The following is a 27,440-nucleotide window of genomic DNA, read 5'->3' as shown; positions in this document are numbered from 1 at the left end:
CAGCCTCCCGAGTAGATTACGGTTGTGCGCCACCATACCGGCTAATTTTTATATTTTGTATTTATTTATTTTTTGAGAGAGAGTCTTACTCTGTCACCCAGGCTGGAGCGCAGTATCAGGATCTTGGGTCACTGAAACCTCCACTCCCTGGTGCAAGCGAATCTCCTGCCTCAGCCTCCTGAGTAGCTGGGACTACAAGTGCATGCCACCACACCCAGCTAATTTTTGTATTTTTTAGTAGAGACAGGGTTTCACTATGCTAGCCAGGCTGGTCTCAACTCTTGGCTTTAAGTGATCCGCCCACCTCGGCTTCCCAAAGTGCTGGGATTACCGGCTTGAGCCACTGCACCTGGTTGCCTGGCTGATTTTTATATAGTTTTTGTAGAGACTGGGTCTCACTATGTAGCCCAGGCTGTTCTTGAACTCCTGGGCTCAAGGGATCCTCCTGCCTCGGCCTCCCAAAGTGCTGGGATTACAGGCGCAAGCCAGCACGACCTGCAAAAACAGTTAAATTTGTTATGGTAATTTCACCTCAAAACAAAAAAATCTGGGCAAATAACGCCCCTCACTCCCAGGTGTATGGAGGCTGGTCCCCTCTAAGAATGCAGGGACCAGCTGGGCACGGTGGCTCAGGCCTGTAATCCCAGCACTTTGGGAGGCCAAGACGGGTGGATCACAAGGTTAGGAGTTCAAGACCAGCCTGGCCAACACAGTGAAATGCTGTTTCTACTAAAAATACAAAAAATTAGCTGGGCTTGGTGGCAGGCACCTGTAATCCCAGCTACTTGGGAGGCTGAGGCAGGAGAATCACTTGAACCTGGGAGGTGGAGGTTGCAGTGAGCAGAGATCACGCCTCTGCACTCCAGCCTGGGCAACAGTGCAAGACTCCATCTCAAACGACAACAACAAAAAACACAGGGACCAGGACACCTGGGTGCATGAGGGAGTCTGCCCCTGGGAGGGCTGGGAAGGGAGGATTCGCGGAGCAGGCTGTTGAAGGCCTCATATGCTGATGGAACATGGGGTTCCTTCCTCTCTAGGTGGGGCCAGACTGGAGGAAAATGATCAGTGGAGGGGATGGGGACTCAGGCTTCCATTCACGTCATCTGGCTCAGGATTTGGGGACTGCATCCTCATGCTGAAGACCCCACCACAGAGGGGGCCCCTGTGGGCATGGCAGGGAGGGTGGCAGCTGTCTTTGGGATGGCTCACAAAGCGGACAGAGGAAACAACAAAGACACAGCACGTGGCTCCTGTAAGTCATTTTACTTTGAATATATAGGAAACAAAATCCACAAACAGGAAGCTATGTTCTATGGTTACGTCTTTTAAACAATGTTCTGTATTTACAAATTGTTTTTTTCCCTAAGTAAAAGCACCAGCTGAAAAGTTATAGGCTGCTAAAACCGTTACGATATTACAAACCCATTAAAAGACATTATGCCAAACATACTTATTAAAAACCTTAACAAAACGAAGAGACAACTGACAACGCAACCAACAAATTGAGCCACCATGCTGGGCTGGGTGGCAGTTCCAATTTCCCTGCCTGTGTTTCTGATCAACAGGGTGGGAGTGCTTATCCCAGGGAGAGGACCCTCGCCCACTGGCAGGCAACTACAGGGACAGAGCTGGGGAGAGGCAGCTGCGTCTGAAGGAAACATGGCAGCCTCACTTCCTGCTGTAGGTGGCCTCCTGGTCAGACCCTCTCAACCCACAGGACAAGGGCAGAGGCATACAGGAGGGTCTGGCCAGCTTTCAGCTGTTCATCTGTCAACAGAATGCCTTTCTGTGACCTTGTCCTCATCCACTGAAGGGTCTGGAGTTTTTGTTTTTTCCTAGACACTTAGCTACAGGACACTGTGTGATGTGTACTCAGGGACTTGCTGTCTGCCTTCCATTGTTTTGTTTTTTTGAGACAAAGTCTCACCATCACCCAGGCTGGAGTGCAGTGGCACGATCATGCTCACTGCAGCCTCAATCTCCTGGGCTCAAGTGATCCTCCTGCCTCAGCCTCCCAGTTAGCTGGGACTACAGGCATACGCCACCGTGTCTGGCCTCTATTCTTGCAACTGAATGAGACGCTATGAGGCGCTGAGCGACCCACAGGAAAGTACTTATCAAAAGCTTTGTGTCATGAGAAGATGCGGCTGTGGAAGGAGGTTCAAAGCTTGCACACACGCACACACACACGCATGCACATGATTTGGCTTCCATAAAGCTTGAGTAGAGTATTAAATATCGAGTACTGAGTTTTTAATTGTAAACTTAAGATCTCATCCTTAACTTTACATATACATAGATAACGGGGTGGTCATGAAAAGCACTTTAACATCAGGACAGATGTTAAGTTCTGAGGTTCTGTTTTCAACTGCTCTACATACAAAATGCCCTACAAGCAAAGAAAGGCTTAAATAAATAGATGGGGATGAACATGATGCACGCCGTGGTGACATGAGTGGTGTGCAGGGGTCGGACAGTGCGGAACCCGGTTGGGCAGGAGCACATTGTGGAGACACAAGTGGTGGCATCTCAGGGATGTAGGGGAGGATGTGGGGGGCTCCTTCAAGGTGGAGCTAGCAGAGGCCATGGCTCGGGAGGAAGACAGGACAGGGACAGTTTGTGGGCCAGTGCCACACGCTCTCCTATTGGCTTCACGGGCCTGGGGGCAGCCCTGGGTAGCACAGGACAGGGCCAGGCTCTCCCCCTGGAGACCCAGAGATGGCGGTGGTCCTCTTAGAACAAACCCTCACCAGCCCCGCCCTCTGACCAGCCTGTCACTGGTGCTGATGTTAGGTGGTGGCCAGTGAGGAAGGGGGTTATTGACAGCCCTGCCTGTGGCTAAGGCACACCCAACCTGGGAACCCTGAGCAGCTGACCTAAGCAATCCAGCGTCCCTTTAGTCACAGACACCAAAGCTCCCAGAGGCAGCTCCACCAAGTGAGGGTGACAAGACCTAAAACCACCACCTACCCTGTTGAGCAGGACCCCCACCCCCTGCAGCAGGGAGAGGCTCCTGGGCCCCAGAAGCTGGAGGGGGTGGTGTCTTGAGCCCTGACACCTGCTGCTGCTATCTTGACACCTGACCACCCGCCGCAACTCGGAATGCCACACTGTGACCACTGGGGCACCTCCTGATTATCCAAGAAAAGTAGATAAAACCAAACGCTGCTGTCTGGGCCCAGCGGAGGCTCCCTGGGGCCCGGCTAGGGTGCGGGTTTCACATTGTGCCCCAGAGACCCAGCAGTGAAGGTGAGGCAGTGCGGGGGTGGGGGACCAAGAGGCTGAGCAGGGAAGGCCACAGATTTGCCAGGAAGAAAGTCCCTGGGCTCCAGATCTGGGGGGTGGGGGGCCCGTGCCATGCACTCTAAGCTAGCTGAGGAGGTGATCTTAAATTTGGGAGAGGAGCCCACTCCCCCACTTCCTGCCCCTCAGCAGCCACAAGATGGGGGAAGGTGGCTGGTGCAACAGGAGCCTCAGCTCCCAGCTCCATCTCCACAGATCTTCACCGCACACCCATGTGCATCCACATGCACACCCGTGTTTACAATCACCTGCACCCCCACGGCGGGATGGCGAGTCCGGTCAAGGTGCAGATGTTTGGAAGCTGAGTTCCTGGGTCCCTGAGGGTTCCTGACCAGAGGTCCCGGCTGCTGCAGGGACTGACGCTGGAGAGAAAGCTGGGAAAAGTGCTGGGATCTGTGCTTCGTCCCGCACGCGGGCCATTACTTCTTCCCTCCAAATTCAGGCCAGAAACTGGCATCCGGGCTCTAGAAATTGCCTTGAGCAGAGGAAACACTCTACTCCCGCTCGGCATCAAGGCCTGGGTGATGGAGAGTCAGGCGTGGTGCCCCTAGGGCACCGCCTGCCCTGGCACACAGGATTAGGACCTGCTGGAGGCCTGCACCCTACTCCTGGCTGACGTGACCCAGATGCCAAGGCAGGACTGGCACTGAGGTCCACTCTGAAGGATGGCTCTGGAGAGACAGTGCCTGTGTGCCACCTGTGAGCCTCTGCACTGGGGGTCCTGGTGCGAGGTGTGAACGGCTGCCACCCCTCCTGGGAGGGCAGGGACTGGCCCCGCACATTCCCAGGACTTGGAAGCTCTAGAGACAATCAGGAAGGAAGCACGCCTCGAAGGCAGGCTTGAGTGCCGTCTGGGTGGAAGCCGGAGACGCGCAGGCCCTGCGGAGCTGGATGGCCCCATCAAGGCCTCACAGGAGGCTGGCCAGGCTGGTGTTGGGTCCATTCTGAGCTTGGAACTGCACGGGGGGTGGACCGTCTGTCCACTGTGGGGAGGAGAGGACATGCGAGTGAGGCACCATGGACCGTTCCCAGGGAAGAAGAGGTTGGAATGCTGCCTTCCTTGGGCTGCTCACACAGCCGGGACTCTGTTCTCCATGCCCCAGTCCAGTGGGCCCCGAGGAGGCACCTGTGTCCCTTGCTTGGGTGGGGGTGCCCGTGGCCATCTCCCCCATCAAGGATCTCCCGAGGCTGAGTTAGAGTTTGTTGGACAAAGAGAAATACAGCCGAGGTGCCCCTTCCTCTTGCAGGTGGGGAGCCCGCTAGTCCTGATCCCGTCCCCTAACACCCACACCCGTACCGTGATGAGGTTGTGTTCGGGGAGGCTGCAGGCCTCAATGTGGTCCTGGAGCAGCTGCTGCGAGAAGTTCTGGTGCATCTGGGCAGCTTCATGGGCGTCCATGGCGTTCCCACAGGCTTTATTCAGGTCTGAGAGTGGGACATGAGCATGGGGGCCCGCCTTGCCCTGTCACTGCCCAGGCCCTCTCACTCAGTGCAGATGGAGCCCTAAGGTCAAGTCCCAGCTGCACTGGTGGATCTCTGGGTGCCTGGCACGTCACTGGACCTGAGCCCTGTCTTGGGATCACAAAGCCCATGCGCCAGCCGCCCTCATAGGGCAGAACAGGGCTGGCTGGGCAGTGAAAGCCCAATGCCAGGCTTCTCGCCAGCCCTCCAGGGAGCCCATGGCCAGTCCTCAGGCAAACAGGCGCTCACTGGGGCAGGACGCCCAACGCCCATCCTGAGGCAGCAGCCCCAGGCAGCCTACTGCACATGGAGTACCCTGTCTCCTGTCACCTCTCCAGGGCCCCAGGCGAGTCTCTGGACCTCAGTTTCGTAATCTGGAGATGGGGGAGCTGCGGTAACAGCACTGATACCCGCTGAGTGCCCGCCCTGCTCCCAGAGCAAGCTGGCCAGCCCTACCCAATAGGTATGGCTGCTGTCTGCTTTCCTGGGAAGAAGCAAGGCTGAGAGCACCACAGCTAACAGCCCAAGTCTACCAGACACCAAGTCTCAGCCTCTGGGTCCTATAGAGACTGAACCAGACCCCGAGTCAAGTGGATGCCACAAATGCACCCACTGCCCTCAACCAGGGTCTCCTGAGGAGCACCCCTTACCCATGCTAGAACTGGGGCTGCGGCCCACGCAGACCTAGTCCGAGTTAAGGCTGAGCAGGACGTGACCAGCAGCCTTGATCTCTGGGGAGGGCCAGGCTGGGGCTGGGGAAGAGGGGTGGCCATTGCACTCACCTCTCAGCAGTGCTGACGACCACAGCTGTACCGACATGTCCGGGATCTTGCTGGCGAGCTGCATGGCGGGCACCACCATGTTGTTACTCTCCTGTCAACCAAGAGCAGCAAGGGGGAGTGAGGAGCCCAGACCCCACTTGCCGAACCCAGCCCAAGTTGGGGTGGGGATAACCTGGAACCCACCTACTGAACCCAGCCCAGGTTGTGACCTCCTTCTGCATCTGGTGAACTCCTATGCTTACCTCAGAGCCCATTTCAAATGGCCCTCTTTGAAGTATAACTGAAAAACAAACTGCCCTCACTTCTGGCTCATGCCCTAACAGGGGCATGGCCAATGGACAACTTTGGGGGCTTCTACCTTTTCAAGCAGAGAAAAAGCACTGATGGCAGTTAGCCCTAGACCCACAATGGGGGCTGATCAGAAATGCAGATTCGTTTAGGGTTCCAGGTTTCAGGTTCTGAGAGGGGCAGTGGCCCCTCTGGTTTGTCTTCCACAATTGAGTTGGCTCTCATGGGAGGCCCCCGCAGACACGCAGGGGCTCTGGGGGCACCAGCATGCAAGAATCCTCCAATCCTGACTCCCTGCTTTGTGACTGCACAAGGCCACCCCAGTTGCAGCCCTAGCATCCTCAGGATGTGGCAGGAAGAGCTCAGTAAGAGCCATCAGGGCCCACAAATGCCCATCCCTGTCGCTATGGCAAGGGCCTGGAGCCGGCGGACAGGAGCCTGTGCTACACAGGCGACCAGCAGTGCTGGACTGACCCTGTCTGGGCCGAGGACTCAAAGCCTTGTAAGCCTGGATGTGGGGTTCAGGTAAGGCCTGGAAAATTCCCTAGATGGTGGCTCCTGGCAGCTCAGGGAGCACTTGTGAAGCCAAGATGGACACATCCCCAAAACCAACTCCTGAGACCTGGCTTTGACGCCACCAGATACTTCTCCAGAGTGCAGAGATGCTCCTCCTGAGACACAAAGCCCAACAACTCCACGCTGCCCTGTAGCTGCACCTTGAAAGTGAGCTCCAGGTGGGTCTTGGAGCTTTTTAAAATTCACCAAGCCCTTCTGAAACCTCAGAGCAAGAAAAACTGCTCTCCTCCGCTAGGCCTGGCTTATTGTGAGCCGGGCTGGGCTCTCTGTAGAAAGCCAAGGGCCTCTGTCTGAAAGCAGCCTGGGGAAGGAGAGTCCTCCTTCAGTGCTCTTGGGTAGGTTCCCCCAGTGCCAGCTTGGAGTACCCCACAGAATCTGGTTTTGAAGACTTGAGTGATCCTGGGGGGTGTCCCGCTTTTGTGGACACTCTGGCCTAACAGGCTCAGGACAGGGCATCCCAAGCTCTTCTGGGCCCCTGGACCCTCACCTGAGCCCATTGTGGCCATTCAGCCGTCTGCTCCAGCACTTGTGCTCTGACTGCTGTGGTGCCCATCTCTGTGGCAGCCCCTGCCTGGCCAACCTTGCCCTGCCTGCACCAACACCATCCCGGCCCCCAAGGCTGCCACCTTCCTGATGTCCCCAGCCTGACCTCACAGGACTGGCTTGGCTGTGTCTGGCTGTGTCTCCCCGAGATCTGGAGTCACTTAAGGCCAAGACCTTGGTCTGAGAGTTTTTGGGAGCCTCCTGTCACCCAACAAGGGCACAGGGACACAGGGAGCAGAGGGGGATTCCCAAACGAGCTCTGTTAAGTCGCCCCCACAACACCTAAAACATGGGCCAGGAGCGGCAGTGAACCAGCTGCTCAATCCTCCTTGCCCTGCTCCAGGCGGCTTCCAGGGGTTTCTACACAAATCAGAGCCAGTGAGGTCTGGGTTCCAGTCCTGATTCTGCGATCTGGGGCTGTGTGACTTTAACCTCCCCATCTGACATACCCCCAGGCCACCTGCACTGTCCAGTGGGGACATACAGCCCTCACTGTGCTCACAGGCTGAGGGCAGGGTGATAGCACATTCTAGAAGGAGCCAGCTACAGGTTTTGACGGGGTGGTGGCATCCCCAGTGCTGAGGCCAAGGCCCACCAGGGCCTGAGCTGCAGGGCCCATTCGCTGGCTTCTGCAAAGGCTTACCACACAGTTGTGTGTCTGTGTGTTGTGGTGTCGGGATGGGGCGGGCACCACGTTTGTTAACAGCATCCACGCTGAGGGAGCCCTCAGATCACGTGAAACTAAATTTACAGGTCAAGACACACATCCTGCTTTATATGTCTTGTGGAAATGGCTACAGTGAGAATGGTTAGACTACAGAGTAGATGCGGCTTCAAAACACTCATTGCCATTAAGAAAAAAAAAAAAAAGCTTCCAATACAGAGGTGTGGAGAAAGGCAAATATAAAATTACCCGGTGGCTCACGTCTGTAATCCCAGCACTTTGGGAGGCCGAAGTGGGCAGATCACCTGAGGTCAGGAGTTTGAGACAAGCCTGGCCAACATGGCGAAACCCCATTTCTACTAAAAATACAAAAATAAGCCAGGTGTGGTGGTGCGTGACTGTAATCCCAGCTACTCGGGAGGCTGAGGCAGGAGAATCTGTGGAACCTGGGAGGTAGAGGTTGCAGTGAGTCGAGATCACACCGCTACACTCCAGCCTGGGCAAGAGAGCAAGACTCCATCTCAAAAAAAAAAAAAAAAAAAAAAAAAAAAAAAAAATTACCAAACAGGCTGACAAGCAAAACCTCCACGTGGGAGGCATAGGCAGTGGGAAGGGATGGATGACAGAGACATGCAATTTTTTTGTTTTGCTTCTTAGCCTTTTAATTATGAACATGTCATATTTTATAATCTAGAAAAATAACTTCTTTTTTTTTTTTTTTTTGAGACGGATCTCACTGTGTTGTCCAGGCTGGGGTGCAGTAATATGATCATAGCTCACTGCAGCCTCAACCTCCTGGGCTCAAGTGATCCTCCCACCTCAGCCTCCCAATTAGCTGGGACCACAAGCATGAGTCCACACACCCGGCTAATTTTTTTGTTTGGTTTTTGTAGAGATGGGATCTCACTATGTTGGTCAAGCTGATATTGAATTCCTGTGCTCAAATGATCCTTCCACCTCTGCCTCCCAAAGTGTTGGGATTACAGGCCTGAGCCACTGTGCCTCGCTGGAAAATATCTTTTTTTTTTTAAGAGATAGCATCTCTAGGGCCAGGCACAGTGGGTCATGCTATAATCTAGCACTTTGGGAGGCTGAAGTGGGGGGATCGCTTGAGCTCAGGAGTTCAAGACCACTCTGGGTAACATGGAGACCCAGTCTCTACCAAAAATAAAAAAATTAGCTGAGCATGGTGGCACACACCTGTGGCCCCAGCTACTTGAGAGGCGGAGGTGGGAGGATCACTTGAGCCTGCAGGGGGTGAAGGTTACCACGAGCTGAGCTGAGATTGTGCCACTGCACTCCAACTTGGGTGATGGAGTGAGACTCAGCCTCAAAAAATAAAATAAAATAAAATAAAATAAAAAGAGGGTCTCACTAAGTTGCCCAGGCTGGTCGTCTTGAACTCCTGGGATCAAGGGATTCTCCCCCATCCACCTCCCAAAGTGATACAAGCAATGAGCCACTGTGCCTGGCCAAAAATATCTTTTTTTTTTTTGAGATGGAGTCTTGCTCTGTCGCCCAGGCTGGAGTGCAGTGGTGGGATCTCAGCTCACTGCACGCTCCGCCTTCCCGGTTCATGCCATTCTCCTGCCTCAGCCTCCCAAATAGCTGGGACTACAGGCGCCCACCACCATGCCCGGCTAATTTTTTGTATTTTTAGTAGAGACGGGGTTTCACCGTGTTAGCCAGGATGGTCTCGATCTCCTGACCTCGTGATCTGCCAGCCTCGGCCTCCCAAAGTGCTGGGATTACAGGCGTGAGCCACTACGCCCGGCCTTTTTTTTTTCTGAGATGGAGTCTTGCTCTTACCTAGGCTGGATGGAGTACAATGACACGACCTCGGCTTACTGCAACCTCTCTGCCTCCTGGGTTCAAGCAATTCTCCTGTCTCAGCCTCCAGAATAGCTGGGAGTACAGATGTGTGCCACCACACCTGGCTAATTTTTGTATTTTCAGTAGAGATGAGGTTTCACCATGCTGACCAGGCTGGTCTTGAACTCTTGACCTTAGGTGATCTGCCCACCTCAGCCTCCCAAAGTGCTGGGATTACAGGCATGAGCCACCGTGCCTGGCCCAAAAATATCTTCTTTTTTTTTTTTCTGAGACAGAGTCTCACTCTGTTGCCCAGGCTGGAGTGCAGTGGCATGATCTCGGTTCAATGCAACCTCTGCCTCCTGGGTTCAAGTGATTCTCATGCCTCAGCCTCCCAAGTAGCTTGGATTACAGGTGGCCACTACCACGCCCCACTAATTTTTGTATTTTTAGTAAGAGACGGGGTTTCACTATGTTGGCTAGGCTGGTCTTGAACTCCTGACCTCAGGTGATCTGCCCACCTTGGCCTCCCAAAGTGCTGGGATTACAGGCGTGAGCCATTGTGCCTGCCCAAAATATCTTCTTAAAAAAAAAAAAAAAAAAAAAAAAATTCAAGACCTCGTGAGATCAGTGGGTGAGAGTAGTCGAGGAATTGACAGGAAGGACTGAGGTGGCCAGTCCCACCAGACACCAGCTGACCTTGGGTGGGGACCAATCCCAGGGGCCACTTGTACCCTGAGAGGACACTGTGTATGCTGGGCAAGGATGATATGTTTGGAAGTCCGGCTGAGAGGAGGCACCTCTCTGCCCCTCAGGTGTCAACACATAGCACGGGGTGGCTGCGTCATCCCCAGTAGCTCAGGGCAGCTCCTTTGGTTCTGGCTTCAGCTTCCCCAAGCCCTGGGGCTCTGCCTGCCCAATGTCTGAGGCCACACCCATCAGGCCTCCTGCCTGCCCCCACACCCTCTGTGGGTGCCCAGCTCCCCTGGCCCTGCCTGCCCAGGCTGTGGGAGTCAGGGCATCCACCTAGACGTGCTCTTCGAGGGGCATAGGATGAACAGTGCCATGCCACCCCTAGGGTGCAGGCCGGCTCCTGTCCCTCAGCCAAGCCCCACAGTCACCCAAGCGAGGGGCCCAGGCCAGGGCACTCACCCTGTGGTTTCCCAGCACATAGAAGATGTGGCCCAGGAGCACGAGGGAGCAGGCTGTGAGCCGGTTCAGGTCCTCAGCATTGGACATCTTCAGAGTTTCCCGCAGAAATCGCCTGACAAGGAGAACGTGGACGCTGATAACTGCAGGACGGGGCCTGGGCTACCCTGAGCATGGCCCTCACGCCACCCTCTGCCCCACACTTACTTGGCCTCGTTGTAGCGTCCCTGGAAGAAGGAGAAGAGCCCACGCACGTAGAAGGCGGCTGCTCGGAGGCAGTGCGAGCTGCAGGGAGAGTGCAGTGTCACATAGGGTGGCGATTTTGAGAAGCAGGTTTACAAAACGGCAGTGGGCAGCTGGGGGCTATTTCTGAGAGCCCCCGCTGCAGACTGTCTGCGAGGAGGGGTGTGGGGTGTCAGGGTGCAAGGGGCAGTCGGGGGCCCCAACCAAAGAGCACAGGGTGCCTAGGCCGTGCATGGAGTGGTGCCTGGAGCGGCTCACCTGACAGGGAAGCTGTGGTCCGGGTTGATCCTCTCCAACAGACTGTAGAGCTGGGGGGGAAAGAGCCAGTCAGCACCATTCTGCATCTTCACAGGAGAAAGGTCCCCAAGACACACTGCAGTGCATGGGGATTTCTCTACACCCCCGTAGGGACTGTGGCCTCCAAGCTGAGCCTGGTGACTGACCAGCAAGAATGGCCTCTGGTGAGAAGGGCCGGGGGCAAGATTTCCATGCCCTCAGCCAGCCCTGCCTGTGCCACCCTGTCCTGTGGTAGATGACAGGGGCCTGAGCGTCCAGAAGGCCTTTGTATGGTCAGAGTGATGCTGAGGGGCTGGCCTGGCAGTGGGTAGGTTGGCAGGCTGGGGCCCGTGAGCCCTGTGGGCTGTGGGGGTGAGTGGGTGGGATTTCTCTGGAGGTACAGGGACCCCGGGAAGCTCTGATGGGGGCGTGATCTGACTGATAATTTAGATGCCCTCTAGCTGCAGAGGCACAGGGGAGTCAAACTCCTCCTCAACACTGCGAGCCCATGTATGGCATCAGATGACCCAGCCAGGGCTGGGCTTTCTTTTTCCTTTGAGACAGGTTCTTGCTCTGTCGCCCAGGCTGGAGTGCAGTGGCTGGATCATGGCTCACTGTAGCCTTAATCTCCCTAGCTCAAGCAATCCTCCTGCCTCAGCCTCCCGAGTAGTTGGGACCACAGGCCTGCACCCCGACACCAGGTTTAAAAAAATTTTTTTTGTAGAATTGGGGGGGGGGGTCTCCCTATGTTGCCCAGGCTGGTCTTGAACTCCTGACCTCAAGTGATCCTCCTGCCTTGCTTCCCAAAGTGCTGGGATTACAGGTATGAGCCAAGCACCTGGCCTGATACACTTTGGAGGTAGACCCCCAGGGGTGAAGGAGATACTAGAACTGAGGGACATCCTAGGGGTGAGGGGGATCCCAGGGCTGAGTGGGCATCCCAGGGCTGAGGAGGGAATCCCAGAGCTGAGGGGGATCCCAGGGCTGAGGAGGGGATCCCGGGGCTGATGGAGGATCCTAGGGCTTGAGGGGAATCCCAGGGCTGAGTGGGGATCCCAGGGCTAAGAGGGACAGAAGAGGGAACCTAACTCTTAAGCAAGCATTGGCTCAGAAGCGCACGTGAGGGCAACCCTGGGCGTCCCCACCCAACACTGCAGCCAGTGAGTGCCCCTGACCCTGCAGGGGCATCAGCACAACCTGGGGACAAGGTGCTCTGGCTGCTGCCCCTTAGGACTGAGCCTCAATGCCTGGCCAACATCCTAGAGCAGACACCTTGGGCTGTAAGACCTTGTCTGTGTGAATCATACAGCTTGGTTTGTTTGTGATAAAGAGAAGTGTTCTGTGGCTATGGGAATGTTTTTGTCCCAGACCTGGCCTCCCCCGGCCACAGCCCCTGATTCACCTCTGGGTCGCCTTGTGTGCCTGTGTCGGTTGCCGCCCATCCCTCAAAAGGTGAACACCCTGGGGTCTGCTGAGATGTGCTGGTGCCCAGGACAACCCCCTGGTTCCCCAAAAAGAAGAGAACAGAGAGAAAGGATACCGAACATGAAGCATGTCACCTACTACCTCTTGGTGTCTATTTCCTTCCCGTATATACACACTCGCCAGGTTGGTGACGATGAAGGCCCACAGCTCCTGGTGGTTGGTGAGCTGGAATGGGAGGCGGGGACATTAGGGGGCTGGGTCGGGCGCTGTGACCCATGTGGCAGTGTCAGAGCACCCACAATCTCCACGGAGACTACTTTGGAAAAGACTTGTTCTTTTCATTTCAAACACACTTGCCTTGCCTCCTAAGCTCAAGGATAACACAGCTATTACTTCTTCTCATTATAAAACCATCATCTGCGTTACGGGGCAGTTAGAGAACACAGAAGAGGAAAACCAGCCACTCCAATCCTACCCTCAGAACATGTCGGGTTTTGGTCCATTTTCCACTATCTCTCAGGACTGAGACCTGGTGGACCCTTCCTCCAGGCCACAGCCAGCAACCTGTGGGACCCAGGTGTCCACTGCCATCAAGGCACAGGCTGGTCCTAGGCGGGGGTCACTCTTCATAGGGGGAAGTGGGGAAGAGGGGAGCTGTTGTCCCACAGTGGGCCAGCACAGGCCCCGCTTGAGGTAGGTGATGCTGTGTCAGAGGACAGAAATGCTGCTAATGACAGGTGGTGGATGGGCCATGGTCCCTGGCTCTTCTTGGGAAATGAGATCGTCAAGAGAGGGACCAATCTATGTAGCTCAAGCCCTGCTCAGACCCTGGTTCCCAGTGGGGCTGGGCAAGAGGTGGAGTGAGCCCAGGAAGCACAGACCCCACCTGCACAGATCCCTTCCTGGCACACACCCAGGAGGCCCAGAGGATCTTCCGAATCAAGCACAGATGCTCTGAGATGCAGCAAGGTGGGGGATGTTTGTTTCGGGGCCACAGGAGGCACATGTGTTTGGGGTTAGGGGGGTTGGGGTTGCATCCTGGCTCCATCACTCCTGGGTGGGCCATGAAAAAGAGGCTCTCTTTCGGCCTCAGGGTGAGGACTCCTTAGGGTACATGGCCTTGGGAACTTTGACGCGGAACCAAACCAGCAATAGCAACCACTTGTGGGGAGTGAGATGGAGACGGAGACGGCAGGATGGCAGGGCCACGAGGAGGGTCCTGGCCCTGCTGCAGTCAGAGTGAGCCAGGGTCCTGGGAGCGAGGTGAGGAGGCAAGAGGAGTGGGTACTGAGTCGGCCCTTCCCTCCCAAGCATGCTGTCTGCATGTCAGGGCTCCTGTGCATCTCTGAGGCCAGTGGCAGGGGTGGCAGCACCCACAGGCCTGTGGGGTGCCGTGGAGGGGAACCTTGTCCAACAGTCAGGGTGCACACAGACTCCCTGGTGACCTTGCCCGAGTGGCAGACAGAGCAGCCTCTGCTCCCTGACACCTCTCCTCAGGGCCCTTCCTGGCACCACCGGGAAAAAGGTGTCCACAGCCTCCATTTCCTGTGAGGAGGTTGAGGCTGAAATGGGGACATGATGGTCCAGCCCTGGGCTGGCGCGCTCTGTGAGGATGTGGCACCAGCCTTCTTCCAGGGCCTGGTGGGGCCCCCATCTGAGGCCAGGAGCCTGGGATGCTGCTTCACCCTCCCCGGCCCAGCAGGACCAAGAGTCCTCCTCTGCCCAAAGAGCACCTGGGAGATGGCCCAGCTCCACCACTCCCCATGGGAGCCCTGAACCCAGGATGGCTCTGAGTCGTCAGCTGACACTTGAGCCAATCCAGCCTTGGGGGTGGGTGCCGCAAAAGCTCCCACTCAGGCATGAAAGTGGTGTCCCCAGACACATCGCACCTCTCCCTCACGTCTGCCCTTGGGTCAGCTCAGGAAGCCCCTAGCCCCATAGCTGTCCCTTATCCAGATAAACAGTGCGTCACTGCCAAGGCTGGCATGGGCTGACTACTGTGCATCGCCTCTGGGGCTGCGGCTTTGCATAGCTGACCTAGCACGACTGCTGTCCTCATCACAGACCACGCCCGACTCCTTACTCAGAAGTGTGGCCCGCCCCGAGCAGCAAGGAGGGCCGGCACCTTACCCGCAGGGCTGTGGTGAACTGGGCTTCCGCGTTGTCCATGCAGTTGACAGAGACACAGTACAGGCCCTGGAAGAAGGTGGTGTTGTCATCAGGGCTGGCCTCTGGGGAGGGGGCTCAGATCAGAGACACATGTGGTGCGCCCAGGGCCTACACGGCTGCCCTGGAGGAGTACGACAATGGCTCTACCAAGCCAGCTGCAAGGCAGGTAATATGCTCACTGTCCCCACCTTTCAAACCCAAGCCAATGTGGGGTGGGACAAGATGCTCACTGGAAGCATTCCGCATCTTGCCTGGGAAGGTTATATGATTACCTATGGGAACATTCCGGATTCTGATTAGGGTGCTGTCAGAGGGTTCTTCACTGGGAATGTTCTGGATCTGGTTAGGTACTTACTTACTGAGAACATTCTGGATTCTCCTGGGGTGCTGTCACAGGGTTACTCACCAGCAATGTGTGCAGCTGTGCTGCATGGTTGGAGAAGAGCCGGGGGGATTGCTGGCACAGCTGGCAGACCTGGGAGATCTGCCGGGAGAGAGTGTACTGCCATCACAGGACTGCAACCTGGGACCTGGCGTCTGAGCAGCAATGGAGAGACCCCATAGCTGGTGGATGAGCCCATGTCCTGTCTGCCCAAACTGAGGTACAAAGCCCCAGCAGACACGTCCACCATGAGGGCAAAGGGCAGCCCAGATCCCATCGTGGACAGGGACCCTTGTCTGTTCCTCGCCTCTTCCACCCTGTCCAACAGGTGTCTGGGTTGTAAAAGACCTCCAGTCTACTGAGGGCCCCCAAGCCCTCTCAGGAGGGTGGGTACTGGGGGTAGAGTGTTCCTAATGGCAGGGTGGGGTATAACAATCACTGTCAAAGGACCCCCCCAAATCCCCAGAGACCATATGCGCTATCCCCTTGGTGTGCAAGCTTTTGGGCCATGGCCCATTAGTTTTTTTGGGGTTTTTTTTTGAGATGGAGTCTCACTCTGTTGCCCAGGTTGGAGTGCAGTAGTGCGATCTCGGCTCACTGCAACCTCTGCCTCCTGGGTTCAAGCGATTCTCCTGCCTCAGCCTCTCAAGTAACTGGGATTACAGGTGTCTGCCACCACACCCGGCTAATTTTTGTAATTTTAGTAGAGGCGGGGTTTCGCAATGTTGGCCAGGCTGGTCTCAAACTCCTGGCCTCAAGTGATCCACCCTCCTTGGCCTCCCAAACTGCTGGGATGACAGGTGTAAGCCACTGCGCCTGGCCTCCACTGGTTTTTGTATGAGATTCTCTGATCAGTGGTGCCCATGCAGGGCTGTAAAATGCTGGCTGACAGCGAGACAGCAGGATGGGCTGGCCTGCCAGTATGCACTTGGCGAATTCAGTCTCTTGTCTGATACTGCTGAGACCCAACAAACTCCTGGACCTTCCCGCCCCTCCTGCTTCCAGCCTTACCTCCTGCAGTGCCGTGGCCTTGTGACCTGTGACAAGGCGACACATGATGATGTGCTCCAGCAGGATCACTTGGAAGGATGACAAGATGGGGCTGCAGTCCAGCACTATGGGCGAGAGTCAGGGGTAAGCATGCAGGGGAGGCCAGAGGAGGTGCCACGCCCAGCCCACCGTGCCCCCACCTCGTTCCTGTCTCCTGCCACACTGGCTAGGCACCCATCCCGTCATCTCCCCTAGTCCCCACTGAGCCCTCTGAGTGAAGGAGTGTGTCTTGCTGTCCAGGTGGGGAGACGGAGCTGGAGCCAGAGGTTGGTTCCCACAGTGCTCCAAGAGGGGTTGGCTCTCACCCTCACCCTACGTGCTCAAGAGCTTGTGGACGTGGCAGGTTCTAGAAATGTGGAAATGTGGAAACCACCCTGGATCATGAGACCATGCAGCAGAGCCTCAGGCAGTCAGGCAGGGGGACCTGGGCTGGGCCCCACCTCCCAACAGCCCCAAGCAGCCATCCTCACATGGGAACAAGAGAAGCACAGGGCCTATTCGGCTTTGGGCTGCCTTGGCTCTGATGCCTTCTCCCCCAGCAGCACTCACAAGGGAGCAAACAGACCGACTAATGGGCACACTGCACCAGCCAGGGACATCTGCTCTGGGTTTGTGCTAGTCAAAGGTCCCTGGATAGATTAGACACTTGAGCATCTGGAAAGAACTCACGACCTCCAAAGGACATGCTGGTGGTCAGTGAGGGCTGAGTTCTGATCCTGGCCTCATCCCGAGTGCCCCTGTCACAACACTGATAATAATTGGGAAAAGCAGCTACCACCTGTTTCAACTGAGCACGATTGGGCACAAGGGACCTGACCAGTCAGGGGGGTACCCCCGACCCCAGGCCTGTCTGCTCTGCTCCGACGTTGGTCACCAGCATTTACCAACTAGGGGTGATGAGACCCACCAGGCAGGGCGGCTGGGCGCTGCAGTCGCACAGGGTCACCGGGCCCTGGTACAGCCAGCGTCTGGCCAGGCCGTCCGCCAGGGGGCGCTGTGGCCATGTGGCCAGCCGAGCACCTGACTTACTCTTGAGCTTCTCCAGCTGCATGAGGGCCTTGTCCGTGTACTTCTGCGCCTTCTCCAGGTAGCCGGCCTGCATGGAGTGCATCACGGTCACCTGGCGACAAGACCAGACAGCAGGGGTTATCAGGGCCCTCTCCCTCTCCCTGCCTCCAGCCCTGGCCCAGGCCCTGGTGGGGACGCACCAGGTAGACAAGCACACACATGTGCTCCTTGGGCAGCCAGTGGAAGAGGTCAGCGGGGTTGCTGGGCAGGATCTCATCATCGTGCAGTGTGGAGATGGTCTGGATGCACTGCTGCAGCTGCTTCAGACATGGCTTCACGCTCTTCACCTGTGCAGCACCCACACCCGAGCATCCACCTGAGCCTGGCCTCTCAGGAAGCCAGGCCCAGCCCAGCTACCCCTGCTCCTTCCCCTAGGGAGCATCTGCCTTCCCCTTCTGCCAGGGCCACCTCCTGCAAGATGAACCCGCCCCTGCCACACTCCCATGAATCAGCCAGGCTTTTGGGGCATGGGGCACAGCCAGGCGGGCAGCTGTGGGACTGAGGCTTGTCCACTGCCCAGTGTTGGGTCCAACACCAAGGCCCAGGAGAGGCCTATCAGACCCTGCTGGAGCTGCACTTGGTCTTCCTGCAGCCAGACCTGAGAGAGCAGGGGGAAGCTGTGTTCTGTGGGGGCGGAAGGTGGTTTCCTGGCCCAGGAATCGGGCAGGCGCTGTGGTCCATCTCGCCCCGAGGCCCCGAGGGACGTCTCTGCGGCCTTTGCACCCCGAAGGAAGTGTGGCTGCAGTCTGCTCTGTGTCCCTATGCGCCGAGTGCAGTGCTTCACCCAATGGGCAACGATGGGTATGGATGGACGAACTGGGCAACCCCCTTACCAAGCCCTGTGGAGACTCGCCTGTGGCCCACCATGACGGGGTGGGTCTGAGTGGCACAGGGCAGCCCCCAGCCCCTGAAGGGCCAAGACTGTCACACAAGCACAGAGACAAGGAGCTCAAACACAGCCGTTCCCCACCCACGGCAGGGTCATGAGTCCAGTCTCGGACATGGCTGAGCACATCAGTCCCTACTCAACCCCACAGCAGGGGGGCCAGACAGATACCACCTGGGCATCTGCTGTGTGTAGGTGCCGCCCCAGCACCTCTGTGGTTTATTCTCATGATTCCCTGAACTGCTGTTGGAATCTCTGAGCATCCACACACTGAGCGAGTGTACGCAATGTCACACATAGTACTCCCAAAGGGAGGTGGGGTGGCCAGGACAGACCCTGCTCCCAGGTGCCAGCACTCGTGGCAGAGCAGGACAGGAGTGTGTGTGTCCGGGACTGGTATGACAGCCCTGCTGTGTGGCAAGGTAAGGCGACGACACAGCTGACCTCACAGCCCAAGACCCATTGGCCTGGGTGCCACCCATATCCACCGATCACAACCAGCAGCCCGCCTGAGAGGCGCCACACACCTGCCCGGCATCCAGATAGTGGGTGACCTGGAGCACCAGGAAAAAGACACGCAGCGACTCCTTCTGGATGGGGTTCCCCTGCCAGTTCTCCACGATCTGCCCGCAGAGAGTCAGCAGCGGGTGCACCTCCTGCAGCTTTCGCTCCATCAGCAGCAGCTGGGGAGGGAGAGGCGCAGGTATAGGGTACAGGGCTTGCAGGGGCCCTCCTGGGACCGGGAGCACAGGGTCACCTGCCCACCTGCCCTGGGACTGCTGCCACCAACCCAGAGGGCAATGCCAGCCTGAAACCCCAGCCCAGGCAGCTCCTAACCAGGCTCTTGCCTCAGCATGAATCCCATAGGGTGGAGCCTGAGTTTCTCTCCTGAACCCAGCAGGGCCCGGGCCTCACATTCCAGGCTGCTTACTGTGCCTAAGGGTCTGGATGCCTAAGGGGCCATGCCATGGAGAGTGGGCGGGGTCTGAGCAGACTCTGTGGGGGCCCTGCCTCACCTCCACAACACCAGCTGCATCCAGCCATGCCCAGCCTCAACTTACCATCCCCTTGCTGAGGAGGAACAGCGCCCTGCAAAAGAAGAGGCAGGGGTCAGGTCCTAGCAGGACCAGGAGCCTCCTGGGATGACTGTGACTACCCCAAGGCTCACAGGATCTAATATGCCACCTCAGGGGACAGTTCAGTGGACAACAGAGAACAGTCTCCGTACAAGACTGCTCTGTTTTATCCTATTGTGTCTGTGTTTATTTTTATTTTTATTTATTTTTTTTTTGAGACGAAGTCTCGCTCTGTCGCCCAGGCTGGAGTGCAGTGGTGTGGTCTCGGCTCACTGCAAACTCAGCCACCCAGGTTCACGCCATTCTCCTGCCTCAGCCTCCTGAGTAGCTGGGACTATAGGCACCCGCCACCACACCTGGCTAATTTTTTGTATTTTTAGTAGAGATGGAATTTCACCGTGTTAGCCAGGATGGTCTCGATCTCCTGACCTCGTGATCTGCCTGCCTCGGCCTCCCAAAGTGCTGGGATTACAGGTGTGAGCCACTGCGCCCGGCCTGTTTTTATTTTTTTTATTATTTTTTTCTTAGAGTCTCACTCTGTTGCCCAGGCTGGAGTGCAATGGTGTGATCTCGATTCACTGCAACCTATGCTTCCCGGGTTCAAGCGATTCTCCTACCTCAGCCTCCTGAGCACCTGGGACTACAGGCACCTGGCACCATGCCTGGCTAATTTTTTTTTTTTTTTTGAGACGGAGTCTCGCTCTGTCACCCAGGCTGGAGTGCAGTGGCGCGATCTCAGCTCACTGAGACCTCTGCCTCCTGGGTTCATGCCATTCTCCCGCCTCAGCCTCCTGAGTAGCCGGGACTACAGGCGCCCGCCACCACGCCCAGCTAATTTTTTGTATTTTTAGTAGAGACGGGGTTTCACCATTCACAGGATGGTCTCGATCTACTGACCTCGTGATCTGCCCACCTTGGCCTCCCAAAGTGCTGGGATTACAGGTGTGAGCCACCGCGCCCGGCCATGCCTGGCTAATTTTTATATTTTTAGTAGAGACAGGGTTTCACCATGTTGGCCAGGCTGGTCTCAAACTCCTGACCTCATGTGATCCACCTGCCTCGGCCTCCCAAAGTGCTGGGATTATAGGCGTCAGCCACTGCGCCTGGCCTGTATTTATTTTTCTTACATGGCTTAGATGCACTCACGTGAAAAGCCCAGAAGGTGGCTGGGTGCAATGGCTCATGCCTATAATCCCAGCACTTTGGGAGACCAAGGTGGGCAGATCACTTGAGGTCAGAAGTTTGAGACCAGCCTAGGCAACATGGTGAGACCCTATCTCTACAAAAAAAAAAAAAAAAACAAAAAACGCGGCGGTGGACACACAGTGTGGGGGCCAGTGGGCAGGCTTGGGTGCCTGAACTCAGGCTCAAACCTGCGCCTCATGGTGACTAATTTTTTTTTTTTTTTTTTTTTTTTTGAGATGGAGTCTCGCTCTGTCGCCAGGCTAGAGTACAGTGGCACGATCTTGGCTCACTGCAACCTCTGCCTCCCGGGTTCAAGCTATTCTCCTGCCTCAGCCTCCTGAGTACCTACAGGCACCCACCACCACGCCCAGCTAATTTTTGTATTTTTAGTAGAAACAGGTTTCACCATGTTGGCCAGGACGGGCTCAATCTCTTGACCTCGTGATCCTCCCACGTTAGCCTCTCAAAGTGCTGGGATTACAGGCGTAAGCCACTGTGCCCGGACCCAATTTTTGTATTTTTTGTGGAGATGGGGTTTCACTATGTTCCCCAGGCTGGTCTTGAACTCCTGGGCTCAAGTGATCCTCCTACCTTGGCCTTCCAAAGTGCTGGGAATATACTGTGAGCCACTGTACTTGGCCTGAAATGCCATTTCTGTTATTTGTCCTGGACCAAGACGGCCAAGCCCCTTCTGTTAACAGAGCAGGAGGGAAGGAGGGGAGTGGGTGCCTACCGTGTGTACTCAGATCCCACCACCCGGGCGTACTCGGCCCCCACACCCAGGAGGTCACAGGCCGACACCAGGTCCTTCTCAAGCGTGTGCAGTTGCTAAAAAGGAGAGAGAGCAGTGACCTTTGCTGCCAAACCCATCAGTTTTACGGTACCTGGCCTTCGTGCTTTGTTAGCAAACTCAACCAAACCTCCCCACGTCAACGAAACTGCCTGTGTCAGTTTTGAGCTAAATTAACCAAATTATCTCATCAACGCTAATTGCTTTGGGTACAAAGCTCCAGTTGGCCTGTGGTATATATGTCATCTAAACTGAATGGTGCCTGCAGTGGATACTGTCTAAACTTAACGGAGCATAGAACCAGCAGCCAAGGCTCACGGCACAGACCCACAAGGCTGTGTGAGCACCTAAGGATGTTCTGAGTGCTTTGTGGGGTCTGTCTTTAGTGGGGTGTCTCTAATGTATTCCAGGGCCGACAAGGAGGGACTCCCTCAGAGGCAAGTGTCAAAGCCTGAACAGGCTGAAAGGGAGGCACATGCCTGGCTTGACCCCGCAAGGCAATACCTGTGGGGCCGTGGTGGAGAGCTCGGCCCTTGGGTGTGCATGCACATGGTGCCTGCCAACTCTGTGGCCCGGGGGAGGTGACTCACGGCCTGGCCTGCTCCTTTGTCTGCTAATGGGCACAAGTGTGCATGGGGAAATGTAAGGACACAGCGTGTGTATGCGGCTTCTCATCAGGCCTGGGGGAGGAGGGCCTCAGGAACTCCTGGCTGCTGGGGGAGCTCTTCCCTGTGGGTACTTTTCTCAGCCAGACCCTCCTGGGGTGAGGGACTCAGCTGGAGGAACTCCCAACCCAGGGTCCACATACTGCATGGGTGTCATGGGAGGTGGCTAAGTGGTGGCCCGGAGGGCAGGCTGGGTCATGGAAGAGAGAGGCTGGGGGCCGGCCACCTGCCTGAGGGTCCCCAGTGCAGAAGTATGGGTGGAGCCCAGGACAGGAGAGGTGCCCCACATGGTGGAGCCTGCCGGCCCCTCCACTGCAGCCGGGAAGGCCGAGTTCAGAGTCCCCCAACAACCCAGCACTGTGGAGCTCAGAGACCAGGGCATCACCTATATCTGGGGGGGCCAAATGGAGCATGAGGAGGAACTGTGTGGATCCCAGGATGAGGGTATGCCCCAGCAGCCCCCAACATGAGGGGCCCCATGTGGGAAACAACACTTGACATGGACATTTGTGGCCTGATAGGCAGCCCCTTGGAGTCTCAGTGGAGCTCCTAAAAAAAACCCACAGCGGGTCTCTGGCAGGAAATGTTCCTGGGATTTCAATGAGTGCGGGCCAAAGATGAGATGAAAATGGCTGGGAGGGAGGGGAACCCAAAGACACCCAACAAGCAGCAGGCCCGCTGTCAGTGTCGGCCCCGGGGAAGCCCCACACTCCCACCAATCACACCTGGGCGTTGCTGAGAGCCAGCCTCAAGCTGGAGATGCTGTCAAGGACGGAGGCTAGAAGGGGCTTGTGCACAGGTTAAGGAAATGTTCCCATGTCCCCACCCACTCCGTGTGCCAGCCCGAGGGGGTGTGCACATCGTGGACACTGCTGTTCTTTGCAAACGGGGCAGGTGTGCCCCAGGGTCATGGTCCCTGCCAGGCACCCTCGTGCCCGGGCCGCGGTACTCACAGCGAGCTGGAAGAGCAGGCGGCAGTGCCAATATGGGGTCTGCTGTGAGATCTGGATTGCCTTCCGCAGCAGCGGCTTTGCTGCATCGACGGAATTCTGAAAGGAAATAGTCACGTTTGGGAACGTAAGAAAAAAAAAAAACAAGGCGGCAATCAAGCTGGATTCCTTAGCAGCAGCTGTGGTGCCAGAAGGCAGTTCCTGTTCATGCTTACCAAAGGATTTTTTGGGGTTGCCAATTTACTTTATTAAAAGCAAAAAAAGATATTTTATTGGACTCACTGGCTGGGAAGTTTCTGCATCACTCTTAAAATAACTTCTCATTCAACTGGACTGAAAGTAGTTTCAGTTCAAAATTCTAAACAGTCAAATCAGATGCCAGTTCCCATCTTTTATGTTCTCAGACCAGAGAGAGGCATCGGGGTGTGAAGTACACACATTCCCTGCCGCCAATGCCACCTTACCCATCATCATTCTGAGGTGGGAGGAAGGCAAATTTCAGCTACAATTGAAATTAGGAACCAGATTAAGAAGGGAAACTGTACAGACTTGTCAGGTGAGGAACAGGCTGATCTTTCCAACAGTCTTATGTAGAAAAGGAAGCTGCCAGCCCTCCTTAGCAGGTGGCTACCCACCAAAGCCCTGGGGCTGGGGCATAAGAGGCAGGAAAGTAATCTGAGTGTTAAAAGCCACCGGGCTGGGCACAGTGGTTCCTGCGTATAATTTTGGCACTTTGGGAAGTCAAGGCAGGATTGCTTGAGGCCAGCCTGGGCGAGATCATCTCTACAACAAATAAAAAAATTAGCTAGGCATGGTGGTGCACGCCTATAGTCCCGGCTGCTCGGGAGGCTGAGGTGGGAGGATCACTTGAGCTCAGGAGTTTAAGGCTGCGGTGAGCCGTGATTGTGCCATGCACTCCAGCCTGGGTGACAGAGTGAGACCCTCTCCTCCCACCCCGACCAAAAAAACCAAAAAAAAGCTGGAGGGATTCCAACTCCCAGAGCCCCAATTTACCAATGTGCTGTCATGTCTTAGCGACACGGAGAGACACTTTGCTTTCAGAAACCTTAATATGTTCTTACCTCTTGACAGTACAATTCAGACAACAGACTTGCTGCTTCAAATTTAACATCTTCGAACTGCGGGATCTAGTGATGTCCAGTTAAGGAAGTACAGACACTGCAAAAAAGGTCCGTTCAAAAGGGCCACAGCTTGGGGTTCCTACCCTACCAAGGTCTGCAGGGCACACATGTCCCTGCCTGCCCTGAAATTCCAAGTTTTCCTGTTCCCCCAGTGAACCTTGAGCTTGCTGCAGGGCAGGGCTTGGAGCTGGATGCAAGGTACGAAGAGAAGCACAAAGAGGAGCACAGTGCCCAAGGGCAGCAGAGGGCCAGGTGGGGGACGCTCCAGGTGCTCTGTGGGCAGAGCCTCAACTCGCAGGACATGTCGGGAGGTGGGATTCAAGCTTTGATACATTCTTTTTACTTAAGTGGAGAATTCCTTAAAGGGAATCATACCAACACAGAAAGGATACTTGCTGTGATATCAACCACTGAAAGAGAAAGAAAACAAAGATTAATTCTCAGGCAAATACCTGGCACCTGGTTACTGGCTCGCTTTGGGGTTTCCACAGGTTGTCCTGAGAACAGAGGCTGCCAGGTATCCAGGTAACAAGAAGGTGGCCTGCTTGGCCTGAGAGGGTGGGCTTACTCCCCTCCAATCCAGCCAGGGGAATGGAAGCTATAGAGCCCCAGTGGGTGCCTAGGCAGGAGGGGACATGCCCTTCTGACATCAGAGGAGGGGCTGGCACTTGGAGTCAGACCCCACAGGCCCATGGGTGGGAGCTGCTTCAGAAAGGAACAGAGCTCAGAGGTGACCTGGCCCCAGCAAGGCCCCCATGTGTCACACGGAAGTAGTGCTGGCAGTCAGAGGTCAGGCAGAGAGGAAGGACGTTCAGCCAAGCATAACACGAGAAATCAGTTTCAACTGGAGAATGGGTCTTGGGGGGCAAGGTCAGTCCTTCTGAGCAAGAGGCATTTGAAAGATGCTTGGCTATAAGCAAAGCCAGTCTCTCAGAGGGGAGGGAGGGGGCTCCAGGAAAGGCCGACACAGGCAGAACTGCGGGATGGCACTGAAGACGCACACCAGGAAGGCAGTTCAGACAACAGGCTCCAACTCAGGGACCACTGTGCCCTAAAGTTCCATGTTCCAATAGGTTCCCAGGCTAGTCCAGGCCACTGACCACAGCCCATCAGACCACCCAGGGTCCCAAGCACACGAGCCTAATGCTGTCCCCGGTGACCCACATGTGCCACACACATTCAGAGCAACCTGCGCCTGACAAGAGCCTTGGTGGTTGCTGGAAGGTGGATCCGGAGCACAGCAGGAGACCCTAACTCATCGCACTCTGTGGGAGGACTGCATGGGGCAGGGCAGCATGTGTGGCAAAGTATGGGAAATGAGGGGCCAGTTCTCCAGGAAAAGGGGGAGCAGGAGGTGCTCCAGGCACTGAAGAGCCCATAAAAAAGGCACAGAGGGCCAGGGAGGTGAGGCTGAAGCCCGATGGTCTCTGCCACTCATGCGGCAACAGCGGCCACTCCTAGCTGAGGGTCAGAATGCCCTGGTGTCACCCCTGGAGGCTGACTCAGTCAGGGGTGGAAAACGAAAGCACCTGCCCAGATGGGAGTTTTCAGACCATCCTGGATGCAGCAGAGAGTATTCACGAAGCGAGCGCAGAGGAGCCTGTGAGGCCTGGAGATCCACGGCTGGGGGCAGCCTTGGGGCTGGAGATCTCTAGAGCAAGGGTGAGCAGCAGCTGGGAACGTCACAGGCACTGGGAAAGCACAGAGCTGCATCGAGAGCACCTACTGCCAAGACACAGGGGACCAGGAGGACAGCTGCGGGAGAGAGCCTGAGCCCCTGACACACACGCACTCACATGCAGGAGCCCAGACCACAGGCCCTCTGCCAGCCCAAGCGTCTGCCTCCTGTGGTCCCCTCTTGTGGCAGGGACAGGAGGGGCTTGGGATCCTCAGAGTGGTGGGGCCAGCACCTGCCGTCAGAAGTGTGGCCCCAGAGGTGAGGCTCCTCAGCCAGAGGCTGTGTGTGGGGACAGTGGCAATGTGTGTGATGTAACAGAGGAGCAGAAGTTGGGGGCTTTTTTCCACAGAAGCTGCTGCATCCCACTGAGAAGCCGGGTCCAACACGAGAAGCTCTGGAAGGCCACCAACTGGAAGGGATGCCCAATCACACAGGAGAGAGGGGACTGCGACAGAGGAGCCGTACTAGAGCTGGGCTGAGGTCTCCCTGAACCCTGAGATTTGGTGGTTCTGATTTGGGCACCATGGGGCTGACAAGGGGGAGCTCTTCAGACATAGTCCAGAGTAGACAGAGAGCACCGCCACGCATAAGCAGCAGCCCCAGCCTGGGTAAGCAAGGTGCAAACCTGGCACCTGCAGCTAAGCCTGGCACCTGTGACAAAGCTGGCCCCATTTCTGTCACTGCATCCCAGCAGAGGTAAGCAAGGCAACCAGTCAACAGGTGAATTCCCCCACCTCCCTTTGGGCGGAGAAGCTTTCTTTTCCAGTCTGTGGCGATGGGATGCTCTCCCCAGAGCTGACGACAGCCCACACGTGCACGTCTGTGGCGGGTAGACTTCAAGAGGACATGTCCAGTCACTTCATGCCTCAGAATACTGCACCCCCTTCTACAAAGCTTTGGCCTATGCCACTGAGCTCAGGCCTGTGTGGATCTAACAATGTCTCCTCATAGCAACAGCTTTTCTTTTTTTTTGAGACACAGTCTCACTGTGTTGTCCAGGCTGGAGTGCAGCAGTACGATCAGAGCTCACTGCAGCCTTGACCTCCTGGGCTCAAGTGATCCTCCCACCTCAGCCTCCTGTGTAGCCGGGACTACTGGTGCGCACCACCGCGTCTGGCTAATTTTTTTTATTTTTTGTAGAGATGGGGTCTGGCTACGCTGCCCAGACCGGCCTCAAGTTCCTAGGCTTGAGTAATTCTCCTGTCTTGGCCTTCAAAGGTGCTGGGATTACAGGCGTTGGACATCGTGCTTGGCCAGCAACAGTTTTGTGTCCCTTCTCCGTTTGGGGCCATGATGTGGCTAACATCAATCTATTCAGCACACAGTTGGACTGGACCTCATTTCTCCTGACCCCATGGACATCTCTTCTTCTTTTTTTTTTTTTGAGATGGAGTTTCGCTCTTGTTGCCCAGGCTGGAGTGCAATGGGATGATCTCAGCTCACCACAACCTCTGCTTCCCAGGTTCAAGTGATTCTCCTGCCTCAGCCTCCCAAGTAGCTGGGATTACAGGCATGCGCCACCATGCCTGGCTAATTTTTGTATTTTCAGTAGAGACGGGGTTTCTCTATGTTGGTCACGCTGGTCTCAAACTCCTGATCTCAGGTGATCTGCTCGCCTTAGCCTCCCAAAGTGCTGGGATTATAGGCGTGAGCCACAGTGGCTGGCCAAGACATCTCTTCTTTACAAGCCAGATATGCCTGCTGCTAACGGACTCGCCTCTCTGCCAGCTCCGTCTGTCCACGGGTGGGCTAGACAGAGAGGATCCCATCTCCCCTGAGGAAGGGGAGGCTCTCAGTGAGCACTGGTGAGCTGGGAAGTAATGTGCCTAAAGGCTCCAAATATAAGCCTTCTCTTGTGGAAGGCCTTGTCCACT

At 56.0% G+C, this 27,440-nt stretch overlaps 1 protein-coding gene across 4 annotated transcripts in view; it reads right to left on the bottom strand.

Annotated features, from left to right (window-relative positions):
- Positions 1-1,247: 1,247 nt before the first annotated feature.
- MAU2 (MAU2 sister chromatid cohesion factor) overlaps positions 1,248-27,440 on the bottom strand; it is a 37,444-nt gene continuing 11,251 nt past the window's right edge. For 2 of the 4 annotated variants that reach the window (XM_054465062.2, XM_054465064.2), the window contains exons 2-19: positions 24,281-24,298; positions 23,829-23,894; positions 22,750-22,845; positions 21,075-21,169; positions 19,142-19,169; positions 18,608-18,763; positions 17,335-17,481; positions 17,156-17,246; positions 16,088-16,191; positions 15,101-15,178; positions 14,656-14,721; positions 12,664-12,750; positions 11,083-11,132; positions 10,789-10,866; positions 10,585-10,696; positions 5,550-5,640; positions 4,604-4,731; positions 1,248-4,289 (exon numbers count right to left, since the gene is read on the bottom strand). In XM_054465062.2, the coding sequence (XP_054321037.1) occupies positions 4,215-4,289; positions 4,604-4,731; positions 5,550-5,640; positions 10,585-10,696; positions 10,789-10,866; positions 11,083-11,132; positions 12,664-12,750; positions 14,656-14,721; positions 15,101-15,178; positions 16,088-16,191; positions 17,156-17,246; positions 17,335-17,481; positions 18,608-18,763; positions 19,142-19,169; positions 21,075-21,169; positions 22,750-22,845; positions 23,829-23,894; positions 24,281-24,298 (1,566 nt within the window). In that variant the 3' untranslated portion in view covers positions 1,248-4,214. Of the gene's footprint in view, positions 4,290-4,603; positions 4,732-5,549; positions 5,641-10,584; positions 10,697-10,788; positions 10,867-11,082; positions 11,133-12,659; positions 12,751-14,655; positions 14,722-15,100; positions 15,179-16,087; positions 16,192-17,155; positions 17,247-17,334; positions 17,482-18,607; positions 18,764-19,141; positions 19,170-21,074; positions 21,170-22,749; positions 22,846-23,828; positions 23,895-24,280; positions 24,299-27,440 lie in introns of those variants that run through there. The other 2 variants (XM_054465063.2, XR_008495855.2) reach the window with 2 other exon arrangements.

The sequence above is a fragment of the Pongo pygmaeus genome, chromosome 20, assembly GCF_028885625.2.
Source record: "Pongo pygmaeus isolate AG05252 chromosome 20, NHGRI_mPonPyg2-v2.0_pri, whole genome shotgun sequence".
Classification (NCBI taxonomy): domain Eukaryota; kingdom Metazoa; phylum Chordata; class Mammalia; order Primates; family Hominidae; genus Pongo; species Pongo pygmaeus.
The sequence above is the reverse complement of the archived record's forward strand: the minus strand, read 5'-3'. Positions and strand labels throughout refer to the sequence as shown.